This window comes from Nelumbo nucifera, chromosome 7 (genome assembly GCF_055504915.1).
Source record: "Nelumbo nucifera cultivar China Antique chromosome 7, China Antique-T2T, whole genome shotgun sequence".
Lineage (NCBI taxonomy): Eukaryota > Viridiplantae > Streptophyta > Magnoliopsida > Proteales > Nelumbonaceae > Nelumbo > Nelumbo nucifera.
This window is the reverse complement of record NC_142655.1, coordinates 31,112,104-31,135,611: the sequence shown is the minus strand read 5'-3', so window position 1 is coordinate 31,135,611 and position 23,508 is coordinate 31,112,104. Positions and strand designations below refer to the sequence as shown.

General features: G+C 43.4%; 1 protein-coding gene across 4 annotated transcripts; it reads left to right on the top strand.

Moving 5' to 3' along the window:
- Positions 1–10,793: 10,793 nt before the first annotated feature.
- On the top strand, positions 10,794–21,664 carry LOC104598241 (non-specific phospholipase C4-like). 4 transcript variants are annotated; one of them, XR_016078866.1, is made up of 6 exons: positions 10,794–11,503; positions 13,908–14,314; positions 15,135–15,305; positions 15,659–15,901; positions 20,571–20,989; positions 21,081–21,664. XR_016078866.1 is itself a non-coding variant. In XM_010260188.3 (4 exons), the coding sequence occupies exons 1-4, from the start codon at positions 10,869–10,871 to the stop codon at positions 15,937–15,939; spliced, it is 1,494 nt and encodes a 497-aa protein (XP_010258490.1). In that variant the 5' UTR covers positions 10,795–10,868; the 3' UTR covers positions 15,940–16,192. The 4 variants fall into 4 exon arrangements, 1 of the variants encoding a protein (XP_010258490.1); XR_016078865.1 differs by having other exon boundaries at positions 21,078–21,664; XR_016078864.1 differs by having other exon boundaries at positions 21,065–21,664.
- The last annotated feature ends 1,844 nt before the right edge of the window (positions 21,665–23,508 follow it).

Below are 23,508 nucleotides of genomic sequence, written 5' to 3'. Positions count from 1 at the left end.
CTCGTGCTAGCTAGTCGGGACAGGGCGTCGGCCTCAGCGTTCTCTGACCTCGGGATTTGCTTGATGAAGTGTGATTGGAAGTTGAGTAGGGCTTCCTTTACTTTTGCCAAGTATGCAATCATAGTGAGTTCGCGTGCTTCGTACTCGCCTGTAACTTGGTTGACCACGATCTGGGAATCACTGCAGATAACCACGTGCTTTGCCCCGACCTTGCGCGCTAGGTTTAGCCCGGCTATCAGTGCCTCGTACTCTGCCTCGTTGGATGCCGCGAACTCAAAGCGTAGCGCGTATTCCAGTTTTGTTCCGCCCGGGCCGCGTAACACTATTCCAGCCCCGCTGCCTTGTTGGTTCGAGGAGCCATCTACGTGAAGGATCCAGGGCTCCTCATCCCAGTTCGCGCTTGGTCTAACCAGGAGGGAAGCCACGCTGGCTGCTACTTCATGGGGCTCAGACTCGTTTGGCTTGAGAGCTCCGAGTTCGCCCGAACTGGGGACCTCGGGCTCAACCAGTTCAGGGGCTCCGGGGTTGAATGTGCACTCCGCGATAAAATCTGCCAAGGCTTGGGCCTTGATGGCAGTTCTTGGCTTGTACTGGAGATCGTACTCGCTGAGCTCGATGGACCACTTCGTCAGCCGGCCGGAAACCTCGGGTTTGAGTAAGACTTGCCTCAGAGGTTTGTCGGTCAGGACGATGACGGTGTGGGCCTGGAGGTACAGGTGGAGTTTCCGTGCTGCTATCACCAGGGCATATGCTAGTTTTTCTATCTGCGGGTACCTTGTTTCTGCTCCCTGCAAGATTTTACTAACATAATATATGGGTCGTTGCACCCAGTCTGCCTCCTTTACTAGTACTGAACTGACCACCTCGTCGCTGGCCGAGAGGTATAGCTCTAAGACTTCGCCTTCCTTGGGCCGAGCTAAGGTTGGTACTTTGGCGAGGTAGCCTTTTAGCTCGTCAAACGCGAGCTGACAGTCTTGGGTCCATTCGAACCCTTTGCCTTTGATCGCTTTGAAGAAGGGTAGGCAGCGGTCTGCCGATTTGGACATGAAGCGGCTTAGGGCGGTTATGCGGCCGTTTAGCCTTTGGACTTCTTTTATTTTCCGAGGTGGTCTCATATCTAGGATGGCTTGTATTTTGTCTGGGTTGGCCTCAATGCCACGTCGATTGACAACGTAGCCCAGGAACTTGCCCGAGGTGACGCCAAAGACACATTTGTTGGGGTTTAATTTCATGTTATACTGATGCAGGGTTTGGAAGACAGAATCTAAGTCTCGTATTAATTCTTGTGAAAACTGTGTTTTGACGACCATGTCGTCTACATAGCACTCTATCTTTGTGCCGATCAGGGGCCGAAACAGCCTATTTACAAGTCTTTGGAAGGTCGCCCCGGCGTTTTTTAACCCGAAGGGCATGACCTTGTAACAGTATATACCGAATTCGGTTATGAAGCTGGTTTTTTCCTCGTCGGACTGGTCCATCCGGATTTGGTTGTAGCCTGAGTAGGCATCCAGGAAACTTAGCAATTCGTGTCCCGAGGTCGCGTCCACTAGGCAGTCGATCCTAGGAAGGGGGAAGCAGTCTTTCGGGCAAGCTCGGTTCAGGTCAGTGTAGTCGACGCACATGCGCCACTTGTCGTTCGCCTTTTTCACCAGCACAGGGTTGGCCACCCAGCTCGGGTAATGGACTTCCCTTATGAAGTCCGCCGCGAGGAGCTTTTCGACTTCCTCGTCGACCGCTTTCCAGCGCTCCGGGGCTAAGTTCCGTTTCTTCTGTCTAACGGGTCTGACTAGAGGGTCAGTGTTAAGTTTGTGAGTTATAAGACTAGGGTCAATACCCGGCATATCGGCCGCGGACCATGCAAAAATATCTAAATTTTGGAGTAAAAAACTTACCAGTTCGGTCTGTAGGGGTTCCTTGACAGAAGCACCAATCTGGAGTGCGTGAGATGGGTCCGTAGGTGAGGTCGGGATCGTGACTGTCTCTTCTGTCGGCGAGGCTCGTTCTTCGCCTTGCTCCGTAGGCCGCTCCAGGTCGAGGTCGCCGGCCGGCTTGGACTTGCCCTTTAGGGTGGCGACGTAGCACTTGCGGGATTCGAGCTGGTCGCCCCGCACTACCCCCACACCGAAGTCCGTAGGGAACTTCATCGCCAAATAATAGGTAGAGACCACCGCCCGCAGGATATGCGTGATTGGCCGTCCTATTATGGCGTTGTATGGGGAGGGGGTCGCGACTACCAGAAAATCGTGGTTGAGTCTGACCGCACAAGGCCACGTGCCGACTTCCACGGGCACCGTTATCTTTCCAAGGGGCCTGACTTCCTCCCCGCTGAAGCCCACCAGGGGAGTGCTTGCAGGTTTTAGGTCGCTCCTTGGCAGTTGCAGCCGATCAAATGCCGACTTGGATAGGATGTCCGCCGAGCTGCCTGAATCTACGAGCACGTGCCTAACTTCGAAGTCGCTGATCCTGAGTTTAATGACGAGTGCGTCGTCGTTAGGGTAGCGAACTCCCCGCGCGTCGTCTTCTGTGAAGAGGATCGGCTCCTCGGTCTTCGGCCTCTTCGGGGGGTTCCGCTCCTCGAGGACCGCTTCGCGAACTGAGGTCCGAGCTGCCGCTGATGTGCACCCCGCCACCACTGAACCTCCCACAATTAGATGGATGGTTCCCCGAACTGGCCTTTCTGCCGGAGGCTGTCGCTGCATTGGTTCGGCAGGCCTGCTGCTAGTCTCCGGGGCGTCTTTTAAGTGTTCGCCCGGCTGATCCGCTTTATTGCTATTATTGTTGTGCTGTACAAAGTTTCTTAAGTATCCGCGACGGATGAGCCCCTCTATCTCGTCTCGGAGGTTATTACATAGCTCGGTACTGTGACCGTGGTCCCTATGGAAACTATAATACAAATTCTTGTTCCTTTCGTTCGGATTTCCCTTTAGGCGAGGTGGCCATTTCACGAAGGGGGGTCCTTGATCGTCATTAGGATCTCGGTCCGCCTCGTGTTCAGTGGCGTGTAATCAGTCCGAGCTGGGAGGGGAGCTCGGAATGACTGGTTCGGTTTCGGGTCCCGGGCCGGGTTTTTCCGGTCGGCCGAACTAGAGGGCTCGCCGTCCCTCTTTCTTTTCTCGTTTCCGCCCTCGGTTCTTTGGTTGATTTCCTCCTCCGTCCTCATGAACTTGTCCGCGAGCTTGAGGAACTCGGCCACGGTCGCGAGCTGGTTAGCTACCATGTGCCACTTGAATTACTTGTGCGTCACCCCTCGTTTCGCTGCGGCGAGCTGTACCGCGGGGTCCAACCGAGGTATCTGTAAGCATGCCTCGTTGAATCGTTTGATGTAGCCCCGTATGGGTTCTCCTTCCCTTTGGACTACTCCGAAGATGCTCTCCTCTGCTCTGGGGCACCGTTTGCTAGTAACAAAGTGTGCAGTGAAGACCTGCACGAACTGAGCCCAACACTTTATCGATCCGGGGGCCAGGTTCCTGTACCAAGTGCGGGCTACCCTCTTGAGGGTGGTAGTGAAGGCCACGCACATGCATGACTCGCTGGCCCTGGCGAGGTGCATTTGGGACTGGAAAGCGTCCACGTGGTCGTTGGGGTCGAAGGATCCGTCGTACTTGTCTAGGGGCGGGAGCTTGAAATCTTTAGGCAAGGGGACTGCCAGGAGTTCTGAGGCGAGGGGGGAAGGAACTGAGAGAATCGGGCGATTCCTACCTCGTCCGAGCTCGCCTCGCCTTTGCCTCTGAGCTCGGATAAGACGCGGGTGGCGGTTCGTCGACTTCAACGGCGTCTCCGCTGCTGAGTGGACCTTGTGCTGACGCTGCTGGCCTCCGTGTTGCCGAGCTCGATGGGCTCGGAGTTCTGGTAGTCCGCTGCCGTCAGTGCGCCGAATCGGTTTCCCACCAGTGGGGACTCCGGTTTTGAGACCCGAGGTGCTGACCTCGCGGGCGAGGTTCCTGATCCGCCTGCGAGCCGCGAGGCGGGGATGACTTTTCTTTCTCTCCGGCCTGGGGACGGGGCCTGGCTGTTTGGGGGATTCTGGGGCCTGGAGGCCTTTCCTTGGTGAAGGCGCCCATCCTGCGGAGAGGCCTTTACTGGCTTCGGGGCAGGGTGGCGAGGTGGAAGCGGTGGTTGGTTCGGTGTCAGTTGGGGAAACTGCTGCTGATAGTGGTATTGGGAGAGGTTGTGTTGGTGAAGCTGGTGTTGCTGGAACTGCTGCATCTGGGCTTGCATTGCCCGCATGCATTGCATTAAGTCGTCCAACCGATTCTGGCTAGCTGCCAGGGGGACGGCGGTCGGTTCAGAGAAGGTAGTCTCGATGGGAAGAGGGAAGGAGATGTTTGCGGAGGGCAGGTTTATAGGTGCCACTGTTTGTGGCGTAGTCAGGTTGGGGATTTCATCCACCGTGAGGGGGATGGTGAACTGCCCCCCACACACTGCGGGGACTTGGGGCTGTTCCCCGGTGGTGTTTGTCTCTGTGCCGCGTCCGGCGTTGCTGGATGAGGCCATAAGTAATGAGTTCTTTAGAGAAGAAGGAAAGGGTATGAAAATTTTGGAGGGAGGCTTTTTGAAGCGTATTTCCCACAGACGGCGCCAATTGATGATGCACAATCTGGCCGGTCTTAGCTGTTGATGATCTTGCCTCTGAAATGGGTAACAGGGACCTGAAACGGGAGGAGAAGAGAAGCTCCGGGGAGAACCCGGCGTAAGGGCTCCGAAACTCAAGTTAGAATCCTTCAAAGGCAAGAATAACCAGATAGCGCGAAAGTTAGCATACCTCATCCCTGGGGGGGTAGAAGCCTTTTATAACCACCTCGCGCACTCACTTCCAGGCCTCCGTCAGATCAGACATGATTACTTTTGAACTCCTGCCAGTTCGGGTGTCATTTCCTCTGGTCGGCCAGAACCGCCATTGTTCCTTTTGTCGGAGCCGTCTCTGCGACTAGCGACGACGGTTGCAGGTGGCGGTGGCAGGAAGCCGTTTGAAAGGTGGCTGTCAGGCGTCAGATCCCAAATCAGTCAGGTACGCTGCCCTTGGATAAAGACGTCTTTGGTATCGGGTACGCCTGGCTGGCCTGGTGCTTTGGAAGTGAAGTGTTGGAGTGGCGAGCGAGGTGCCTTGAGTTCGGTTTGGAGTGTTCCGAGCTGCCACGGGTCAGCTCGGGTCAGCTTTGTGAGGCTTGGGGCCCAGTACAGTTCGTGCTCCTCGCAGGGAGCTCGGGTTCTCAGGAGGGAGCTCGCTCTTATCAGGGAGCTCGGGCTCCTAGTAGGGAGCTTGGACTTAGGAAGCTCAGGTTCTTTAGGGAGCTCGGGTTCTTTAGCTCGGGTTCTTTAGGGAGCTCGGGCTCCTAGTACCGAGCTAGGACTTAGGGAGCTCGGGTTTTAGGAGCTCGGACCTTTAACAGGGAGTTCGCTCTTAACAAGGAGCTCGGACTAAATACAGCGGTCTGGAGTTGGGGCTCGGTAGTGAGTTTGGACTTGCTTCCGATGTTCGCTTTGGGTGCTCTACTGTCCCGAGCTGCTTGCCTTTGCCACGCGTCGGGCGATCGCGAGGTCGGGCCAAATTTCCCTTCATCAGAACCTGTTTTAGAATATTTTCCTATGATAAAAACACGTGAGACTATTAACCCTAATTTCCTATGGCATTACTAAATTGGCCACATTAAGATTTTCTCATAGTGGAAGATCTACCAACTTGTGAACTTTTCCTACAAGGTAAGATGATAAAATGACCTTTTTTCGATAAAGCTAAAATAAATACTGCATATTTGATTTATTACATAAAGATGTATATGGTCCTCTAAATGTTAGGAAATGTAATACACATAGTTACTTTATAACCTTTACCAATAATTATTCTTGGTACGGGCACGTGTATATAATGAAACATAAGTTTAAATCATTCTAGAAGTTCAAAGAATTTACACAAGAAATAGCTTAGGAGAAGTTTTAGGAGGGGGTTGGCTAAGTGATTAGGAACATGAGAGAGAGGGAGTTGGAGTGGGGTTAACTTTGGATGTTGGGGCCCAACAACATAGGCTATTGGGACAGTTTCTGGGTTGGGTACTTTTTGGGCAGTTCACCTATTCACGCCCATGCTTTGGTTTTTAGTAAAAATAAATTAAGATGTAATTACTAATTTACCCATTCTAATGGTAATGTGGCATTTCCAGAAATTCTCTCAACAGCATAGGCTGTTGGCCCCCAACGGCTAAAGTTCTTCCATTGGAGTGGGACTCTAGTGAAGAGGAGAGGGCTACCACATGGCTACATGGAAGGATTGGGAAGGGGTAAGAGAAGAAGGGGATAGAGGTAATGAAAAATCATGATTGGAGTAATGGAGCAAGGAAAGGACTGCTGAGGTGGCCTATAGTGTTTCCTTGGTTCAATGGACTAACACAATGGGGGTAGCCCCTCCCCTATACCCATAACCTCCCAAGCCCTGGTGGTAGCAGGATTAGATCCCAAGTCTCTATTTAAACAAGCTAACGACCATACCAACTGAGCCACCTATTAATTGGCAACGTCCCCTATAGCTTGACCTTTGAGAAACATCCCCTACCATTTCGTGTAAATTTATTATAATGCCTTTATTAATTACTATATTAATTCCATTACCTTATTTATCTAGATTAATGATTTATCTAATTAACATAGATTAATGGATAAATTACTTAAGCCTCCCCTAATAGTTTAACCTCTACAAAAAATCTCCCTGACATTTGGTGTAAAATTATCATAATGCCTCTATTAATTACTAAATCAATTTAATCAGCTTAATAACTAGATTTGTTCACAACCTGGGCTTTTTAGGCTTAACTTTACACTGTTTTGGGCTCGGGCTTCAAACTTGGTACATTCAAATTTTGGCAAAAGCTAATCCCAAGTCCAGCCCATTGACAAGTCTATTAATAACTTAGGTTAATGGGTAAAATACTTAAATTAATTATTAAATTACTTAACTCAGAGTTATTTTAATTAACTTAGGTCAATGGATAAGTTACTTAAGCTTCCCTAGAGTTTCAATTCTATAAAATCCTTCCTTGGTATATGGAACAAAATTACATAAAGACCTTACTTAAGCCTCCCCTATAGTTTCACTTTGATAAAAATTAATATTTATCTTTGTTACATGAGTTTTAATAAGAATACCGAAATTATTAGTATTCTTGTTATCATCATCATCATTATCATTGTTGTCATCGTCTTCGTCATTTCAAAATACAATGTGCAATTGAAGTAGTAGTAGTAGTAATGATAATAATATATAATGACAATGATACAACAAAAATGAACAGCAATAAAATGATGTATCATCATCATTATTTTGTAGGGCAGATTGGCCAAGTGAAATTGCCATATGCATCATTAATTGATATAATGATGTTCCATCATCATCACTTGTTAGATGCATCTTTCTTACTAGTAATTAATAAATTTAAAAACTAGATAAAAATATAATAACTTGTAAGAAATATATAAATGTTGTATAAAAGTTATGGGCACATCTCTAATATTATAAATTCATTATATTATAAATATAAATGTGATAAATAAAAATTATTTGCATTAATGATGAAAGTGGAATACAAATTAGAAAAAAAGAATTAATGTTGAACTTGGAACCCAGTAAATTAATCAAATGGTTTAATGTTCAACTATAGTTAGATCAATATTTTGATGACTACGTTAATGGTTTTCTATAGGCAAACAGTTTAGTGGTAAATAGACACCAAATCTTGGTTGGGGTGATTAGTCAACCAATTTGATAAATTAAGTTGACTATAAGGATAAGAACCACAATAAAAAATCAATGTACTAAAAAACAATTGGAATCACATTTCTCTTTTAGTCAATCAAGCTAACTTATTATGTTAAATATTATATAATAAAAATACTATAAAATTTGTAAAACATTTGAGCATATTTTTAATATTATATAAAACAAAAGTTTGTGTAAAAAATGAGAATGATTATTATTAATGTTGAAAAATGTTAAAAAAAATTAACGTCTTATCCATGGCTCATTTACAAGGCAATAAATCATTCGATTGTTAACCAAGCTAATATAAAGATTTAAAGCTAACTATATATTTAGTTTGAAAGGTAATAAATCTACCAATACACCATGCTTTGATTACATGGGTTTTCATCAGCATCTTTTCAAATTGTTATAGTAGTAGTAGTAATGATTAATAATGCAACAAAAATAACATCTATAGAATGATTATGATGTATCATTATCATTATTGTCATCATCAACAGCTTGTAGATGCATCTATCTTACTATTAAATAATAAAAATTTTAAAAGTAGATAGAAATATAATAAATTGTAAGAAATATAAAATTTGTTTTATAATATTTAGTATATTATATATTTACCATATTAAAAATTAGTAAAAATGAGAATTAATGTTGAACTTGTGACCCACTAAATGGATCAAATGATTTAATGCTTAATTAGTCAGGTCAACATTTTGTTACCAAAGCTCAATGGTATTTTTAAAGTAAGCAATTTAGTGGTAAATATACCCAAGAATTTAGTTGGGGTGATAAGTTAACCAATTTGACAAGTCTATTTGACTGGAAGATAATAAGCATTAATAAAAAACAATGTTTTAACTTATATTATAAAATTTATAGAATGTTTGAGCATGTATATAAAAACAAATGTGTAAAAAATGAAAACAATTATTGTTAATGGTGGAAAATGGCTAAAGCACAAAGGAAAAAATTATTTTAATGTCTTATCCATGGTTCATTATTTCATTTACATGGTTACAACCGATAAGGTCATCTAATCGTTGACCAAGCAAATAACTTTAATAGCATATAAACCTACATTTTTTAAATATCCCTTAAAAACAAAACTGATATTTTTAAGTGGTAGCTAAGTAGTTAAACCATTTAGGTTAAACAAGTGAATTCATAATGCCATAATTAAATACTAAAAAATTCAAAATAGATAAAAATACAAAAACCAAAGAGAATTTGTACAAAATTTTGGGCATATCTCTAATATTATTTATTCACATTAAAAACCAAATATGATAAATAAAAAGTATTTTTTTTGTTGATGATAGAAATAGAATACAAAATCTAAAACCAACCTAGAGATGTAATTATTTTCCTAAGTGGTGGGTCAATGGATAGGGGTGGCTCAGCCCGACCTAGCACGATGTGGGCTATGCTTGGACCATGGGTTAAAGTGTCATACTGTTCCACGCATGGCCCACACCCCTCTCCCTTTCCAATAGACAATTTAGCCCTAAGTGGCCATAAATGACATAAATGCCTCCCCCCAATAGCTATAAACAACTAGTTAACCTTGAAGATGCCCATAACAGCTATAAACAACTAGTTTGGGTGCATTTTGATCAAGTGATAAAAGAATTTTATAAGAACTCCAAAAAGATCAAAAGAATTTTATAAATAATATATATACACTATATAATTGATTTGACCACAATATTAAAAATCAATGTTCAAACAATATATTGGAATTGCATTTTCTCTTGGTAAATAAGTAATTTTTATTATCTCATAAATTAAATAATAAAAAATAATAATATAGATTTTTTTATAAATTTTATAATAAAATTTGAATATACATTAATATTATATATTCTTCATATTAAACAAAAATATGTTTATAAAATGAGAATTATTGTTACCAAATATAGGAATGGCTAAAATACAAAGAAAAAATGAATTAATGTATTAGTCATAGCCCATTTTCCTTGTTAAATAGGTTAACGGTTCAACTAGTAAGGTCCTTTGGTTATTGATTATTATCATCATCATCATTTGATATTGCCACGTGCAAAAATATATGCAAAAATAAGAATTACTTTTATTGATGTTGAAAATGTAAGACATGATTTCAAATCAACCCAAAAAGAAAAAAATGGTTTTTCAATCCAAGTGGTGGGCTAGTGGTTCAACTACCCATGTCAAATGGATCAACACATGATGTTATTATTAAATAATAAAATACATAAAATTATAAAAAATGTAGAAATTTGTTGATAATTTTGGGTACATTCTACAATATTATATATTCATCATATAAAAAAGTGCGACTAATGAGAATTATTTTCATTAATGATAGAAATGGGATAAAAATTAGGATAAAAAAATAAAGAGCATTAATGTCTAACACATGACCCCACTAACCATGTCAAATGGCTAAATGATTTAATTAGGTAGGTCATTGTAGGCAAGTGGTTTGGTAGGAATGCAAACAGATTGGATCGGATTTGAATCAAGGTATATTCGAATTCGATTCGATCCGAAGGTCTGATCGAATCTCATAAATATTGATTCGAATCTGAATTTGATCAATATGTTGGATATCTTTTTTTTGGTAGAAATATGTTGGATATCCGAATCTGAGACAATCCGATTTAATTTGAAAAAATATTAAATTATTAAAAGGAAAAGAAAATATACTAGTTGAAATAAAGAAAAACAAAAAATATAAGTATTTTGTATATTATAAATTTTATAAAAAATATAGAATTTTGTATAAATTTTATAGAAAAATTTGAACATGCATTAATATTATATATTTTTCATATTAAACAAAAATATGTTTGAAAAACAAGAAATATTGTTAGTAAAAATAGAAATGGCTAAAATACAAAGAAAAAAATGAATTAATGTCTTAATCATAGTTCATTTTCCTTGTTAAATAGGTTAATTGTTCAACCAATAAGATCATTTGTTTGCTAACTATTATCATCATCATCATTTGATATTATTACCATAAAAGAAAATGCCCCAAAACAAGAATCTTAAATAACTTAAAGAACTCCTCATCATCCATTGCCGGCATTCAACAAAGCATAAACCCAACAAAGTAGCAGACAAGCCAATAGCCATGTCTTGTTCCGAAGCCACTAGGCCCTTTCCTATCAAAACCGTGGTGGTTTTGATTCAAGAAAACCGTTCCTTCGATCATATGTTGGGATGGATGAAGACCCTTAACCCAGAAATCGATGGTGTTTCATCAGCAGACGAATTCTACAACTCTCTTTCCACAACCGATCCAAGCTCGAAGAAGGTTTACTTCGGGGACCAGTCTAACTATATTGACCCTGACCCGGCTCACTCGTTCCAGGCCATCTGTGAACAAGTCTTTGGCTCACCTTGGGGACAGTCTTCTTCAGGTGATGAGCAGGTTGTCAAGATGAATGGGTTTGCTCAGAATGCAGAGACCACACGGAAAGGTCTGTCGGACACAGTCATGAATGGTTTTAGGCCCGAAGCCCTACCAGTTTACAGGGAACTGGTTTCGCAGTTTGCTGTGTGTGATCATTGGTTCTCTTCAGCCCCCACTTTTACACAGCCGAACAGGCTGTTTGTGCATTCTGCAACTTCGCATGGTTTAATCACCAATGACGTGAAGAAGCTGGTCGAAGGTTTTCCACAGAAGACGATCTTCGACTCACTGGATGAGGCTGGGTTCACTTTCGGAATATATAATCAGCAATTTCCTTTTACGTTGTTCTACAGGTGACGACCCTCCTCTCCATTTTTATCTGTTTGGCTTGTGAGTTGTGACCGTAGGGGTGTCAATTGGACTGGATTTGGTCCAATCCGATCTAGTCCAATGTGAGCCCATTATAAATGGATCAGGTCCAATTCAATCCATTGAATGTTTTGGACCAATTTGGATCGGTCCAATTCAATGTTTGAACCATCCAATCTGTTCAAATTCATTTTGATTTACATTGGTTTCAATTCAAACCCGGTCCATTGACACATATATTCTTATCTTATATCAATGGACTAGATATTGGCTTAATCCAACCCAATCCAATATAAATTTGTTACAGATGATAGACCAGGTCCAATCCAATCTAATAAATATTTTGGACCGGATTGATTCAATCCAATATGTCTTATTGATCCATCCAATCCATCCAAATTGATTTTGGACTGGACGGATCCAATCCAAAACCAGCCATTGACACCCTTACTTGTGAGCTTTACTTCCTTCACTGTTTGGATTTAGATCCAATAACAGCGCCTCACATACGCGAAGCCCAAAGATGTTGCGCTCATGGAAGTTGGACGCTGTCTCTCTCATTGAATATATTGGTTGTTGGTTAATTTGTTTGTTGCATGGAATAGAAAATCCATTTAGGCTCAATTTGAAAAGAGTACAAATACAAATACATACAAAAAAATATAAAATACAAGGTTTTGCACTCTACATATTTGTATTTGTACTCCTTCCAATTAGAAAGAATACAAATACTAATTCTGATACGGATGATTCAAAGTATGGATTGTATAAGATAGATGAATCAGTATTTAATCATACATCTTTTATTTTATTTATTTTTTCTTTTTCAAAATTTAGTTTTAAATATAATTATATATTATTTAATATAAAAAGAAATTCAAAAAAAAACACCTATAAACAAGTGTATCAACACCCAAAGATACCATATGCCCTGTATCACATCAATATATTAAGAATTCCACGGACAGAAATCCAATGGTTATTACTTATTAGCAAGTCTCATGTGAGTATCCTCCTAATTTGGATATAAAACCAACTATTCACATGGTCTTATGCTTAAGTATACACAGGACCAACTCAACCTTTCTCAACTTTCATATCAACCCAACAAGGCCTTATCCCAACTGTTTGAGGGCAGGTTTTAAGCGTTTTTAGAACCATATGATGAATTCTTGAAAATTTTGGTGTGTTGCAACTTCTTTTATATGTCGTGGTTGGTATTTGTGGGAAAAAAAACATAGAAGCAAAATTTCATAGTGGGAATCCGGGGTTTAGGGTTTCTAAGAAAAATAAGGAGGTTTGTACAACATTGCATTCTTCACCTATGGATGTAGGCCATAAATCAAACCATGTAAATCTTTATATGCATTCTTGAATTTGTTTTACTGTAATAATGTTCTTGATGAGGTCGTATCAGCTATGCAGTACTTACACATACCCACAAAGACACTAAAACATGGGAAACATTTTATAGGCTTGTGGGTAGTGTTTGTGGGTAGCAGATTCAAACTCGTTTCTTATGTGAATATGTAGTGTTTTGTGGGTAGTATATGGAATTTGTTCTCAATGTGCCGCTGTAGTGTCTTGTGTGTAAACAGAGATCACATCTCTGCCCCACAGCACATTTCCGCCGTGTATTTAGAACATCTATCTCCTGATGATAGTACCAGAATCGATGATGTCATCATCGGAGATGTTCCCAATACACAGCAGGGATGTGTTGTGGGGCAGCCCCTTGTGGGGCGAAGATGTGAACTCGTGTAAATAGGGTGTGGGACCCAGATTCAGACTCTAATCTAATTGCTTAAAATAACGTTTTAAAAAGCGACCCGAAAATAGAACCGTTTTGGGCACCGGTTTCCGGGTCACCAACCGTCCGGTTCGAACGAATGACCCGTTTTGACAATAAAATTAAAAAATTGAAAAAAATAAAAATGGTCAAAAACCGTTGAACGGATCGACCGCTTGAGACAACGGTTTATTAATTTTTTCAACAGTTTTTTACCAGATTCCGAATTTGAGGTAAAATGGAACCGGTTGCCTGAACAGTTTCTGGGCCGAACGGTCCGACCGTCCAGGTCAACAACGGTTCGAAAACGTTGGCTTAAAATGATCTTTTCATCAAATTAAGTTACCTCCTTGCATATTGATGAAGTACAGTTGAAACCCACACTGATGCACAGAATTTTTAGACTAATTAGACTAAGAAAAAATATGAAATTTGAAATGAGTATTAATTCAATACCATTGGCAACCATTTTTGTGTACAATTTCAATTTCTTAAATGCCTTGATATATATGAGTCCTGGCTATGACTCAGTCAAGCTTTTTTTAATTCAATTTCTTATTTCGTACGTGTTTTATTAATCAAATTTTCATTGTTGACAGGAACCTTAGGAAACACAAGTACAAGAATAATTTCCATAACTTTGACGTTGAATTCAAGAGTCACTGCAAAGAGGGGAAGTTGCCTAACTATGTGGTGATTGAACAACGATATTTTGATTTAATATTGTTGCCAGCAAACGATGATCACCCCCCACACGATGTATCACAGGGGCAAAAATTTGTGAAGGAGGTTTATGAGGCACTGAGAACAAGTCCGCAGTGGAATGAAATCTTATTCATAATCACATACGATGAGCATGGCGGATTCTATGACCATGTCCCAACTCCTACTGGAGTCCCCAGCCCAGATGACATTGCAAGTCCTGAGCCATTTAACTTCAATTTTGATCGCCTTGGCGTTCGGGTGCCTACGATCTTCATTTCTCCATGGATTGAGCGAGGAACAGGTAAGAATAGGGGTAAGCATAGGTCGGTTCGGTTTAGTTCAGTTTTATGGTAGAACCTAGAACCTACCTTATAGCTAGGAGTTGATTACAGATTTTTAGAATCGGAACCTATCCTGCGGAAGTTAGTTCCAAGGTCAGTTTTGGCGGTTTTAGGGTTGGTTCTAGGTCTACCCCGGAAGCCTGTTATTTCTTTACACTTTTCCTTAAAAAATGAATTACGTTCTTTAAAAACTTTATTTTCAATAAATATTATATATAATTTAAAACTTATACTATCTTTATTAATTAAATTGAGTAATTTAATATGTAGATCATCATAATATTTTAATATATGGTTTAAAACTTTTCATCTTAATTTAAATTTGTAAACATTAAATTTTACATTACTTATAACAAAACAAATGATCAAATCACTTAAGTAACTCAATGGTCAAGTGAGACCATGGCCATTTCAACTATGAGTTCTTGTGTTCAAATTGATCTTCACACCCTTAAAAAGTATTTTGGAGTTTATTTCATGGCAAATTCGGTTCCAAGGCTAACCAAGGCTGGTTAGGGTAGGGTAAACCCCCTAGACCTTGGAATTGGCTAGGGTGGTGATCTTCGGTTCTAAGAATTTCGAACCAGACCCTATCCTGTAACAGATTGTATAGGGCCAGTTACATTCTAGGCTGGTTCAAAGTCAGTTCCATTTGGTTTTAGGTAGAACCTACCCATTTTCTCACCCCCTAGGTAAGAGAAACTTGGCTTAAATTTGAAGCATATTATTAGATGCATGTGTTTAAACAACCTAATCACTAGCTTGCCAATGTAAGTGCAGTGCTACACAGACCTTTAGGACCATATCTTTCTTCAGAGTTCGAACACTCTTCCATTCCAGCAACAGTGAAGAAGATTTTCAACCTGAAAGAGTTTTTGACAAAGCGTGATGCATGGGCTGGAACTTTTGAGACTGTTTTGATGAGGGAGAGTCCAAGAACAGACTGCCCAGGTGAAATTATTCCACTTTGTTGTTGCCACTAAGGGCTTGATCTTTTTTTTTTTTTAATTTTAAGAGAAGGAAGTTGATCAATGGGATTTTGGTTGTTCCTATCGACCAAGATACCCATGTTCTTCTTTGAGATTCATATAGGGCCCATAGAAAATTTATTTTCCATAGGTATCTCCCAAGTGGGTAACTTTCCCACTTGGGAGGGGAGGGGGAGTTGCCAACAGTTTGGATGGGACAAAATTGTCCCTTTTAATAGCAGCTTTTTATGGCTAAAATCATTTTTTATTTACTTAGAAAAAAAAAACATGGTCAAATACACTTACCTGGATAAATATTTCTCATGCAATTTGCAGTAACTCTGCCCCTGCCGCTACAATCCCTGAAATTGCAACTAGGTGATGCAAATGAAAGAGCAAATCTAAGCGAGTTTCAAGCAGAGCTGGTGCGAGTGGCAGCTACACTAAAGAGGGACTATAAAAAAGACATTTATCCAGAGAAGCTAGTAGTGGACATGACGGTTAAAGATGCTGCCGCTTACTGTGAAGATGCCTTCAAGAAATTCTTAGAAGGATGTGGGAATGCCCAGAATGGGGCTGGTGAGTCTAAGATTATTCTGTTACCAGCTTCACCATGACTATCACACGCCTCCTAAGAGTGGACTCCACTCGCATAACCACCTTCAATAGGTCAAAGTCCTTCACCCACGAAATGTTTGCTTGTTTTGTTTGCAGTAATAAAAATTAAATTATCATTTCATGAAATACATTAGATCTTCTATATTTCTAGAATCTAGAGGTAGACCGAGTGGTTTATATTATAAATCACATTTTCATGTACAAAATTCCTTCCATTATTAATCATCTTCTTGGTATTATATATTGCATATTAGTAGTTGGGACCCATGTGTGTGTGATGCTGTTCAATCTTAGGTGGTGCACGAACTAAGAAGAGCAACCAGATAATCCTTGTTGACTGGACGGTGCCGTGCTATGTAACCTGTGATCAAGAAAAGAAGTTAGAGGCTTGAGGAGTTGTCCCTAGGTAGACACTCCGATCCTCAAGTCAGTGAGAGGGCGGTGAATGGTCGGGCCGAGCAATGAGGTTTCTAGTTCGAGCAAGATAACAATGTGAGTGCTAGAGGTCCAAATCCCTTACCTTGAGCATGGAGAACCTTGTTATAGTCGGGGTTTCATCTCCTGGTCGGATTAGGCTTCCGGGGAGATCGGGATGGAGTTCTTCGCCGAGGGTACCGGGGCAGAGTCCTACTCCTCGGCAGAGTTGTCTTCCCACCCCCTTATCTGCGGTTGATATTATTCGTGGGGCATGTAGTAGACGTGGTTGGAGGGATGAGACGAGGGGTGGGGGTACGATAATAACATAGCTCGGCCAAGCTGAGCCAACGTGGCCAGCTATGCCGACGTGGCCGAGCTACGCTGACATGGCTGGGCGGTGACTAGGCGGCCACTAGACCTGTTCATGAGTCGGGCCGGGCCGGGCTCGGACCAGGCTTTCACTCTGTATTAACAGATTTTTCTAAGGCCTGAGCCCGAGCCCGGCCCTCATAAAAAGCCCAAAGCCCGGGCTTGGGCCCGAGCCCGAAATTTATCCCATGTTGTTACTACTACTGAAGCAACTGAATAGAGAGAGAGAGAAAGAAATTATAAAGAAAAAAAAATAAAAAAATGTATATATTAAATTATATATATATATATTTCAATAAATATTATATTATTTATATATTTTATATCATATATAAAATACATATTATGTATTTTATAAAATATATAATGCTGAGTTGGGCCGGGCCAGGCTTGGGACGGGCTTTTTTGACAAATCCCGAGCCCAGCCCGTAACACAGTCGGGCTTATTGTGTTAGGCCCGCGGGCCTAATTACATGACCAAGCCCGACCGGGGTGCGGGCCGGGCCATCGGGCTACCTGGCCCATGAACAGGTCTAGCAGCCATGTGTCTCTCAGGGCCAACTCAGCCATGACCCCAACACCACTTCCCTAGTTCTAAAGTTGAGGGACGAGGTTCCCCTGGTTCATAGTTCGGCTGAGGAACTTTCGAGTTTTTGTCTGCTTCTCTCGCTATCCGTGTAGTGTTGGTCGTTGCCGAGGAATCCTCCGATCGTCGGCTGCAAAACTTAAATAAAAACCGAAATTTTGGTTCCCGAACAACTCCCCCAATTCTGCTATCGAGGAGGGGAATGCTCAGTCGGACTGTTGCACGGCCGTGTAACCTTGTCTGGCATCGGGGCTCGATTCCAGTCGGTGTTGAGCATTCTGGTTGGGTCAGCATTCCTAGGCGGCCCACCAAGGATCCGCATAGGAGGTTGAACCAGTACTGAGGGTCAAACCAGCACAATTAATGGTCGTAACCGTTGCATGTCGAGGTCATCGCTTCGATTTTTGATGCTTCGCGCATGCATCATCAATCGCGTCGATTGGTCTTCTGAGGCGTTGTCGGAGGTGCTTCATCTGTACTGTTGATCTCTCCTTGATCCATGCCCCTGGTGGCTATAAAAGAAGGGGGGGACCCCCCTATGTCATTTGCGAGGAAGGTAGCTTGAATTGCTTAGCGGGGTGTGGTGCGATTGCTCGGCGGTGGTTGCTTGGTGGTAATTGCTCGGTGGTTTTCCATTCCTTGGCTCGGTATGTCTTCCTCATCCCGTCTATCCTCTTCCTCTTCCATGTCCTCTAGTAGTGGTTCTGGTTCTAGCTCTTCCCATGGCTCCAACTATGAGCCGGAGCTGAGGGATTTTGTGGTTGTCGAAGTCGAGGAGGTTGAGGTTGGCCCTTCAAGGACGGAAGCGGAACTTCCCCTACGGTCAGGTCGCCAATTTGGAACCACTGAAGGGATGAGAGATCCATCATATGGATGACCGAACCCTGTAGGAAGGTTGGGGGAAATTTCAAAAATTCCTCTCTCTCCCGTCTAAGAATCACATTCCCTATTTTAGAAAATTGCATTTTCAAGGATCATTCATGAAACAAAACCGGACCATATCTGAAACCAAAGGGAGGAGAGGGGTATACCTGATACAAAGTAACAGTAACTCCCAATGAAGGTGTTCATGCCCAAGGAGAAAATCAAAACCTGCTTCCACTGAAGATGACACAATGTGTGGTGAAGCAGGATCAGTAGGACGTCTCTTCAGCAAAAATGGAGTAAAGGGCTGGTAAGCACGACTTCAGGTTGTTTCTTCAGCCAAGAAACAATATCAAGAACTCTTCTTGATTAGTTCCACAGGTGGATATCAAACTAGGTAGGGATAGCAAGAACAAGGAGAGAATTCTGCAGATTGATGTATATCAGACTGAGGAATTTGCCCCCTATTTATATTCTTCTTTGGATCAGCCTCCTAATCTAATTAGGAGAGAGTTTCTTGATCCAAATTTGATATTTGGATCTGGACTCTAAAATGGATAAGACTTATCTTATCTTTTCAGCTAATCCTAATCAGATTATAAATCATATCTTGCTCCCTTTTAATTAACTAATTTAAGCCCACTTCGAATTGGGCTTTTAGGCCCATTAAGCTTTTGTGCTCACTTACCTTTTAACCTACTGCCTAGTTGGCTCTCTTTGTATGGCGTGGGACCCTTACATCGATCTACACATCAGCCACATGGGTTCAGCTCAGCCTTTGTTATAAGGCCTGGCCGAATTCACAGTAGGAGATAGTGAACCCCTGAGTCCATCACCATGGGCTCTTAATGGGCCCAACATTTACACTAAATGGTCCTTAAATCCAACCACCTTATGGAAACCCAAGGACTGTGGGCAGATGCAAGATTAGATCATCAGGTATTACCCTCAATGGTCTTACACTTAACATCTCAACCCATAATGATCAAACACTGTCCGACAAGAGAGGACCTCTCCCTCGGCTGCATAGAACAGTGTTGCACTCTCTACTTATATGAATCCCGGGAATTAAAACCTTTTGCAAACATTCTGAAATCATATATATATATATTGCAAAAAACACTTTGTCCGACAGAGAGAGTACATCATCGATCTTCACTTTGTCCGACAAAGGGGCTAATCTTGTCACTATGATCAACCACTCAGATGAATTCTCGGACTGTCCCAACATACCCAGGTTTTGACCCCCTCTAAGGATCTCACTGATTGGCATATCAAAGACAGCCCAATCTGACACCTAGTGCAGTACCATAATCGAGTCTAGGGGTTAGGTGTAACATTCCAGTTTTGTCCATTTGTCTCTAAGGTCCAGTGCAATACTGGAATTTCGGTCCGATTCAGGGTTTCAAGAAAACCCACACTGCATGTACCTCAGGTCTCACCCTAGTAGCTGAGACAAGCCACCCCAACCAACTTGGCGGCACATCAATGTCAGCCTTGGTAGAATAAATCTCCCCAGATCTATCCAACGGCTGTGAAGATTCTAAACTAACACTAGTCTCATAGGTGTCCAGTTTAAGGGTATTACACAAAAACATACCAAAACCATAAATCAATTATGTACTTTTGTTCATTTACAATAAATGTCATCAAGTACATCAATCTGATTTGAGCGAAGGGCATACACTGTTTAACAACCACGCCCTGCGTCTTGATGCCCGGGGATATGGCTCGGATCCGAGCTATGTACGTCATCCCCAGAGAGTTCTAAATGAGGTGCCTGCATCCCGGCAAAATGGCCACTGATGCTCAGCCCGGCGAGATATGTGTGTGCGAGCATAGCTTGGAGGCTGGGCTGAGGTTCCCATTAAGCGACGAGGTCGCTGAGGTACTAGGCTGGTATAGGGTGTTGTCGGTGCAGTTGATGCCAAACTCTTTCCGGTTCTCGCTCGGCCTCATGTCCTACTGTGCAGTCCGTGATAGCAAGCTGACCCTGGGGATGGTGAGCTTTATGCTTCAGCTAAAGCACCATCAACAGGGCTACTACTGTTTCTCTAGTAGGCGTAATGTCCGGTCCTTGATTGGGGCTCCTTCTATGAAGCACTGAAAGGAGTCATTATTGTTCATGCATATTCCCGGGGTCTCCCTTTTTCGGTCAAGCTATGGGAGCCGAGGACAAATGTGTCACAGCCCTAGTGTACAGGCCTACTTGGGAAGAGAGGTCAGCCCTAAGCATGATCCATGAAATAGATGTTATCGTGTACACATGCTCAGAGATACTAATGCTCGTCGGGTTGATGGAGAGGGTGGCTGGTCTGTTTCCTTTACTGCTTGTTTGCTAAGTTACTATTCCCTCATTTGCTTTCTACTTATCTCGGGCATTCTGTGTTGCAGGTATAAGGATGACCAGCGAAGAAGAGATTGTTCATCGGATGAGGGCACTTCGGCAGAGGAAGGGGCGAGCTGGTGCACAGTGGGTGGCTGGGCCCGAGGCATCGGACCAGCCATGATCTGCAAGTAGGGTGGCCCATCGACATAGGAGAGTTTGGCAGCAGGAGGCCGAGGAGGACGATGTTGTCGTAGTTGACCCTGAAGGGGTTTGTCGTCCTATGGGTGCGTCGGGAACAGAAATGGGCGGGAGCAGCTCGGGCTTGCACATGCCGCGGTGGTCGGTTCATGTTGACGATAACTTGGAGAGGTCTGGGGTTCCCGAGCAGTTGCTACGAGAGATTATGACTATGTCAATGTTTCAGGAGTCGGTCGGGGTCGGTAGTGGAACCTTAGAGTGCGCGCTTCTATGGTCTGCTACCCAGGTGAGTTCCTTTCTTTATTATCCCTTGTGTTTTTTTTTTTTTTTTCAGGCATATACTCATCGTTGTCTTCTGTAGAATGCTTGTACAGCAGTCATGTTGGTCGACCATCTCCGAGACCTTCAATCGTTATACGAGCAACAATACTCCGAGTATCTACGACAGAAGGCCCAGCCGACTGAACTTCAAGTTGTCGGGGAGCGGTCGGTCGTGCTAGAGAGGGAGGTGGCTGAGCAGGCCAGCATTGTCCAGAGGCTGAAGCAAGAGATCACTGAGCTTAAGGCGGAGCAGGAGAGGTTGAGGCAGGAGGCTGCTGAAGAGGTCGTTGACCGGTACAAGGCGTCGGAAGAAATGAAGCTACAAATGGACGAGTATGCCAAGGCCTCCTTTGAGGCTGGATTTAACGTCTTCCACCAAAGGGTCCTTCGCCACTACCCGGAGCTGATCGAGGTGTTGCAAGGCTAGAGAGCTTATGATCCAAACACTCCCCCAGGTTCCGCCGAGGATGCCGGCGAGGAGGCCGGGGACGAGGTTGATGCTAGTGAAGGGGCTACTGACTCTGCTACCGAGGATTGATCGGCCATTTCTTTCAAGTTGTGCTTTTTCTTTGTGTTGGGTTCTCTCCTCTTTTTTCTGTATCAGATAGGTATGCTGAGCCTTAAACGATGTAGCAGACCATTTTCAGATTGAATATAAGTTCTTTTTGTTGACTATGTATGTGCGTCCCGTTGCTATTGTGCGTTCTTTTTACTTGTGCATTTTTCTTTTGCTAGCCGAGGCATGGCCGACCGGGTTATCGCATGCCGAACCAGGCTATGCTTTGGTGTCCTCGGCCTTTTGCCGACCGAGGTGTGGTTGGACGAGATCTTTTGGTTTTTGAGCTCTCAGCCATGGGATGCTTAGTTTCTGGTCTCGGGAGCCTTTAGGGCCCTTATAGGGCTAGCCGTTTCCCAGCTAGCTCAGTCGTTAGTCGACGATTATACGGAGTTCCATGATAGCCCTCAAGCCTAGGTGGGCGGGGGCGTTCTTTCTCTACATTTAGGCTCAGCTATGGTTAGCTTAGTCGAGTAGCTTAGCCGGCGATAAGCTGCCGAACTAGGCGTTATGGGCTCGACCATTCTAGGGTCGGTAGAGTCAACTTGGTCGGTAATGCAGCTTGGCCTGTGCATGTGTAGTGTGTTCGGTGAGCGTGTATGTGCCTAGGGATCGAAAATGTAGCTTGAAAAATAGAAACTTTTATTGCTTGTAGATCTATTGGTAGTACATCTTGAGATTTCCCGAGTTCCAACTCCTCAGAATTGGTCGGCCTTCGAGGTCTTCGAGTTTATAAGTGCCCGATCCAAGGACCCTAGTGATTCTGTACGACCCTTCCCAATTTGGTCTGAGCTTGCCTTCACCGGGTGCAGGGACTATGACTCTGCGTAGGATGAAGGTGCCTGTCTTGAATTCTCGTCTTCTGACCTTAGATTCGTAGTGCTTTGCCATCCTTTGTTGTTGTGCGGCCATTCTTACATGTGCTCGGTCCTGGGCTTCTTCTACTAGGTCCAATTCTGCACACAGATCTTCGTCATTCTGCCCCTCGTTGAATAGCTCGTTCTGGAGAGTTGGGGAACCTATCACCACAAGGACTATGGCCTCGACCCCGTAGGTCATGCTAAAGGGGTATCTCTAGTGGCGGTCCGCAGGGTCATCCTGTATGCCCAAAGTATGCTCGACAGCTCCTCAACCCACATTCCCTTGGCTTGATCTAGGTGCGTTTTCAGGTCGTGTAGTAGGGTTCGGTTGGTTACCTCAGTCAACCCATTACTCTGGGGTCGGTGCACTGTGGTAGCCCAATGAATGATCCTTAGGTCGGCATAGAGGGCTTTGAACTTTTTGTCGGTGAACTAGGTCCCATTGTCCGTGATGAGCATACGAGGGATGCCGAAGCGACAGACAATACCCTGCCAAAAGAAGTTTCAGGCATTATGGGCGGTGATGCATGCCAGGCTTCGGCTTCCACCCCCTTTGTGAAGTAGTCCACTACTACAAGAAGGAATTTCTTCTATGCAACCGCAGTGGGAAAGGGGTCGAGGATGTTCATTCACCATTGGGCAAACGAACATGGGCCGGTGATCAGCTTCAGGGGGTTACAGGTTGGTGATGGAGATTGGAGTACCTTTAGCAACTGTCGCACTTCCGAACTAATTGGGCGGCATCTTGCTTCATCGTCAGCCAAAAGTAGCCCTGTCGAAGTGCCTTATGGGCCAATGTGCGTGCGCCATGGTTATCTCCATAAATGCCCTCATGTATCTCCCTAAGGACGTAGTCTGCTTCGACTAGGGGAAGACACTTCAGGTATGGAAGAGTGTGGGAGTGGCAGTAGAGCTAGCCCTGGATAAGGCAGTACCGGGCTGCTCTGTGTTGGAGTTTCTTCGCTTCTACTTGGTCTTTGGGGAGAGCGCCTTCTCGAAGATACTCGGTTATGGGGTCCATCCAAGATGGGTCATGCTGTACTGGGAGGACAAGAAGGGTTGTTGGTG

Bases quoted from the DNA above. Each gene is read 5' to 3' on its own strand.
- LOC104598241 (XM_010260188.3), top strand. From the start codon at position 10,869: ATGTCTTGTTCCGAAGCCACTAGGCCCTTTCCTATCAAAACCGTGGTG. The intron at 11,504-13,907 runs GTGACGACCCTC...CATTGTTGACAG, and splicing joins CCTTTTACGTTGTTCTACAG to GAACCTTAGGAAACACAAGT. The intron at 14,315-15,134 runs GTAAGAATAGGG...ATGTAAGTGCAG, and splicing joins ATGGATTGAGCGAGGAACAG to TGCTACACAGACCTTTAGGA.